Source organism: Myotis brandtii, unplaced genomic scaffold (assembly GCF_000412655.1).
Source record: "Myotis brandtii unplaced genomic scaffold, ASM41265v1 scaffold8, whole genome shotgun sequence".
In the NCBI taxonomy this organism is placed as follows: domain Eukaryota; kingdom Metazoa; phylum Chordata; class Mammalia; order Chiroptera; family Vespertilionidae; genus Myotis; species Myotis brandtii.
Genome location: NW_005371219.1, coordinates 1,083,935 through 1,089,934, shown reverse-complemented (window position 1 = coordinate 1,089,934; position 6,000 = coordinate 1,083,935). Strand labels below are relative to the sequence as shown.

At 37.9% G+C, this 6,000-nt stretch overlaps 1 protein-coding gene across 3 annotated transcripts in view; it reads right to left on the bottom strand.

Annotated features, from left to right (window-relative positions):
• Positions 1-6,000, bottom strand: part of GRM1 (glutamate receptor, metabotropic 1) — a 305,009-nt gene that overhangs the window by 87,557 nt on the left and 211,452 nt on the right. For all 3 annotated transcript variants that reach the window (XM_005883714.2, XM_005883713.2, XM_005883712.2), the window contains exon 3: positions 335-570. In XM_005883714.2, coding sequence (XP_005883776.1) covers positions 335-570 — 236 coding nt within the window. The remainder of the gene's footprint in view (positions 1-334; positions 571-6,000) is intronic.

Sequence of the window (6,000 nt, the reverse complement as noted above, 5' to 3'; positions counted from 1 at the left end):
AAAATCTGTGGCTAGCATCTCCTAAGCATGCCTGCTATAAAATTTCTTCCCTCTGGAATACCTGAATTCTCAGTTTGCTTTTCCTTTACTGATGTTACATCTTCTTATCATTTGTCCCACCAGAGACCAAAGCAGTTCTTTCCAGAATATAGAAACATGATCTCTGGGGCAACACACACACGCTCTCCTCACTCCAGCTATTTTATAAATTAATATGGCAATTTAGTCTTTGCATCGCCAGCCTTAGCACATTATAACTCTCATTCAGCAAGCTGTGATGGGGTCATAAGAGACGACCACACCTCTAAGTTGTGATTTTGTGAACATGAGTTACCTGTGCAGATTCTCTTAAAGTTGGGATTTTCCAGAAGGTGTCCTGGTAGGCGGCACTGGAACCGGTGTTGCCAGAACTCAGGGAACCAAGGATTCCTCGTATTAGTGTCCAGCCTTAGTTTCAGGAAATAATCATCAAACGACCTGACCTCTGGAGACTGCAGCTTGATCGTGATTCCCCCGTTGGCTTCCACCTCATAACCTTCAATGACTTCATCTCTATCTGCCCATCCATCACTAAAAGAAATCAGGGGTTGGGGTGGGGAAAGAGAAAGATAAACATCTCACAAATAGAGCTCAGAGTTGTGCATGAATGAAACAATTCAGCAAGGCTAGAGTCTAGTTTAAGCCAGCATCGCTACCCATCAATGACATTTGTTTGGCAGAGAGCACAGAGTTGTGAAGTCATAATAATCTTGCTTAATTTTCAAAACAGTGAAAGTGATGATGAAGATGCTGATAGTAACAATGATAAGAACTAATATTTATTGAGCATGTACTAGTCATCAGACGCTATGCTACTCACTTTTACTGAGTCAGGAGATGTTCTGGGACCGAGGTGAAACCGGGCTTCTATCCAGGCAGCCTGGCTCTAAGCCCAGTGCTCTTTACCACTAGCTCCCAAAGCCCACCAGTTCCTAGCCAGACCGCCAGGAAACAAGACTCAGCAAGGTTTCAAGGTTGCCATCCAGACCATTATACTAGCTGCATTACATGAGGTAGAATATTGATTTAGCTCAGAAACATGACAACCACAGATTTTGCTCCTAGACATTGTTTAAATTTGCATTGCTTAGAAATGATCAATGCTTTCCCCCTCCTGGTGCTATTTCAAAATAATAGCAATAAAAGAAAACAATCTCTCTCCTCAAAATAAATTATTCCTCCTGTTCATTAAATGGGAATTCACTGATATTTTATTCAGTGGGTTTGAATTTTTATTTGTTCACCTTCTAGAATGTTCACATCTGCCATGAATAATGTAACTCCAATTTAATTCAAGAGTATATAGAAGCCAGGCCAACCCTCATGTGAGTGGTCGTGATCCCTTTCCAAGAGGGTGTCAAAGAAAAATTGCACTGAACAGAGTGAAATAGGCAAAGAAGACTTTATTCAAGACAATTCCAATAGGCCAAAACTCTGAACTCAATCTGCTAGAACAAAATGTGGGAGGGCTTTTAAGTGCTGGGATGAGCTAGTGAGAATGTGCTGGGGGATTATGAGGGGAGCTTGGTCAATGTGATTAGCCATCTGTATTTGGTAATTGCCACTTATCTAAGTTAGGTTCCCACCTTCCCACAGAAACTAGGGAATAGACGTTTGCTATCATTTTTGGTGATTACGTTTTATAGGGATGGCTCCCAGGTCACTGAAAAGGAAATTTCTCTGTTATAAAACTTGCAAAAAGCTGAGAGAAATTTTATATCTCAAAGGGACAGAGAAAGAATTTACAATGACATGTTTTTGAAAATAAATGCTCTAAGAAAGGGGAAATGTATCCACCATTCCTTCCTCCCTCCCTCCCTCCCTCCCTCCCTCCCTTCCTTTCTTCCTTCCTTCCTTCCTTCCTTCTGTCTTTTCTTTCTTCAGAAAACACATAATACCCACTATGTGCCAGGTGCTCTGCTAGGCTCAGAATTCAATTGAGAATGAGACATGCTGTCTTTTGCTCCTACTGTTACAGACTTGTGCAGAAAACACACACTAAACAAGAATTACAAATGCTATGTAGGGAAAGGAGAAGTGACCAGTACTATAGGGAGAAGGGGCTTGGGGACTTAACTTAGTCTGGTGTGTATGTATGTATGTATGTATGTATGTGAGTGTGGGTGGGAGCAGAGTAATTAGAAATGGATTTCCTAAGAAAGTGATGTCTGACCTGAGATTCAAAGGATTAGTCCAGTGAAGGGGGGGAGGAAGGTTGGCATAGAAGGTTCCTGGTAGATTATCTAATACAGAGGAATGAGCATGGCTCAGTCGAGGGATTTAGAGTCAGTAAGGCCGGAACCTAGAGAGAACAGTGCAGGAGATGCGGGTGCAGGCATAAATCCTAACCTAGGAATGTTAGCCTAAAGGCTGCAGGAAGTCCTCTAGGTGTTGTGAACCTATTTTAACAAGGCCACTCTCTCTGTTCCCTTGTGGTAAATGACTTGAGTATTTTTCTGGCAAGTTCTCTCTACTCACCATCACTGAATATCATGGCCCGTCAAACTGATCAAAAGAAATAAAGACGAACTCATTTATCTTTCTACACTCAGTGTGCTTAGAAAACTTCGAAGTACTTTAATTATTCAGATTTATTCACATTTATATCATAACTACATCTACAGCAATTTGAAGACCTCAGCTACAGTTCATGTCATGCTGAAAAGAAGGGTAAAAATAAAACCAGTTAGGCTTTCAAGAATTCTGCCTATGAGTATATATTTAAAATCAAGGTGACATAACTTGAAGAAAGAATTACTTTTTGACACAAAGTTTGGGCTTGAAATGTGTTTCTCCCCAAGGTTTAATATTATATGAGATGTGTGTGTTCATAGTCTGAACAAGAAATCCACAATTTTTAAAGTGTACAAAATGAGACTTTTAAAATGTTTATATGCACTTCTTTTTAAAAAATCTATTCTCAGTTTATAAAAGCATGTATCACATGTTAGCACTAGAAGCAGGATGTGACTTTCTGGTTTTTTTGCCCATCCACAGAGAGAAGCACATCACAGGAGTAAACCTTCATTTACGAATATAGATAATTATAATAAAAGTCATATGGTTTAGTGGGGTGGGACCCCAAGTCCCCTTTGCAATTGGTCAAAATCCTTCCTCCTCACTGTAGATGACCCCTTTTCCAAAATTAGAGTTGGTGTTAAATCGAGAGGACATACAATCAAGTAGAACCAGATGTAATAGAGAAAATATTCAACTAGGATTAGTTGGTAAATATCTTTTTAAAATATATATGTATTTTTTGTCAACACATATACTTATATGGTGCATATCTTTTGAAATAAAGATAAAAAAATTGCTGAGAAATGTCCATAAAACAACTCCTGGGTTTTAAAAATTTAAATTATTTTGTCTACCTACCATTTGTCAGATGTATGTACAGAAATTTTTGAAGGATTCTCTCTGTATAGTTTTACTGGGATTTTTTAACAAGGATATTGGTTTGTGAACTCCCTGTGAAGCACACTTGTAAAGAGAGAGCCAGCAGCTTGCCTGATACCTGGGGTAGGATTTTTCTTTTACTGGTGATGGTGACAGTGGAATAAACTGTGCTTGACCAGAGATGACCTGCAGCCACCTGCTGGCCCTGGGAGTGGAGTGAGTCCTGCTGTGCTGGGTGCTGACCAGCCACAAGCAGTGCTGAACTCTCTAGGAGGCCCATTCATAGCCTCTCACAGCTTCTGCTGGTCCATCTGTTTCCCAATTATTAGTTCTTTTCCTTTCTGAGGTCTGGAAATGAAATTGCACAATATGGATGAACGGGGTGAACAGTTACCAGAAAGCTGCATCTCCGAAGTATTCTTCACAAAATTACAACTCTTTATTTCCTATCCCCTCCTCAACATTTACAGTATATGGACCAACTCTTTCACAAGGCTGTTCTTCCTTTCCCATGAAATCATTGTTCTAGTCTCTGCAAAATATCACCATCCAAACATGAATAATAATACTTCTCCTACTTAATAAATTCTGATATTAACAACAGGAAATCATTATTTCTAATGCTGCCAATTATAACTTGACAGGAGCTGCATGAGTGCTACTTTTGTATCATATCAGTTAAAGTAATTTAATAAGCAAATCAATAGTAAGAAACAGAAATACAACAGTATTCATTTAAAAATTGTTCAGAAACATTTTATAAAAACACATTTACATTCAATTAAAAGAATTACAATTGAGGGAGTAAAGCAATTTGATTTGTTATGAGATTAAGTAATTGTGTTTACCTGATAATGAAACTATAATACTTTGAAAGTATTCTAGGATTACGATATAACTAGGGGGAAAAGAAAAGCATAATAAAAAGAATATTTTCAAAACCTTATGTAATGAAGCACACATTCTGTAAATTACAATGCTAATCATATTTACAAAGGTTGAAGAAATGTAGCATAATATAATTTAAGTCAGGCAATGTCAATTGTGGAAAATTTTATGGAGAGAATGGCAGCGTTTTCAATAATAACTCAGACTGGCTTTATTCACTCAATGTTTATTTACTAAGAATCTTGCATGAATTAGGCATTTTGCTTACTGAAAATACTTTGCTAAAATGTACAGGCAAAGCCCCTATCGTCAAGACTATTACAGAGGTGGGAAGTCTGGCCACTGAATACACAGTAGCCACAGAGAGTTGCAAAGACTGAAAGGAAAGAAAGACAGGTTACAGGAGCACAGAAAAGGGGCAAGGTCTCACGTCAAGGGAGATTCTCTCCAAGGAGAGAGAAGTGACATTGAAGATGAGACTTAAAGGATGAGTTGCAGTTACATAGGTAAAGAGGGAGATAGAAGAGTGAAATATTTAATGATCTTTATATTTCCATGAAAAGCAAGAATTCCGTCTTTTACAATTAGAAGCTGATATCAAAGGGCACAATTAAAAGCTAGAAAATCTGAAAAAAAAGTTGTTTTTATAGATTGTTATCACATCTTGGTATTATCATCTGCAAAGTGTTGGCAGCAAACACTATGAATTTGACTGCCTTAGTCTCCTTGGGCTGCCATAACAAAATGCTGTCGACTGGTGGCTTTAATGACAGAAATTTATTTTCTCACAGCTCTGGAAAATGTCCAAGATCAGGCTCCCAACTGATTGCTTTTGGTGAGTGCTCTCTTCCTGGCTTGCAGACTATGTCCTTACATGGCTTTCCTGGTGCGCACTCCACCCCCACCCCACCCCCACACACAGTGTGTGAGAGAGGGAACAAACTCTCTCTTGCTTTTTTTTCTTATAAGGACATTAATCCTATTGGATTAGGGTCCCAACTTATGACTTCATTTAGCCTTAATTAACTTATTCAAAGGTCTTATCTCTAAATAGCCACATTGTAGATTGGAACTTCAACATATGAATTGGGATGCAAGACACAATTCAGTCCATAGCAGATGGAATGTTATTAAATGTATTATTCAATTTAAAAAATCTCATATAAGAAATTAATGCACCCTGGGGGCAAAGGGGGAGGATGAGGGGGAGGATGAGGGGCATCTGTAATACTGTCAACAATAAAAAAAGATAATTTAAATTGAGCTAAAACCCATGCCATAAATTATTGGAACTGGCTACTGATAAAATATTGGAGATGACTTTTGAAAATGCAGCATCACTTACTTTACTTGTTGGCTCAAAATTTAAAATGAATGCCCCATACTTGCTGAAATTTTATGAAATCTCTGCTTTCATTTTCATCCACAGACTTCTGTGAGGGTGGTTATTCCATGAGGAATGTTATGAAAATAAAATAACAAAGTAGTTTACATATGCATAACCCTATGAAAATATTGTTAATCCAACCAAGATTAGATAATATAATAAATTCATATTTATTTATGATATGTAAACATTGATACCCATGATGTTTGTGCAAAGTGTACAGGCATTTAACATGGGGAACACCTACTTCATTTATAACTTTTTAGCTTATTTACAATTATGGAACA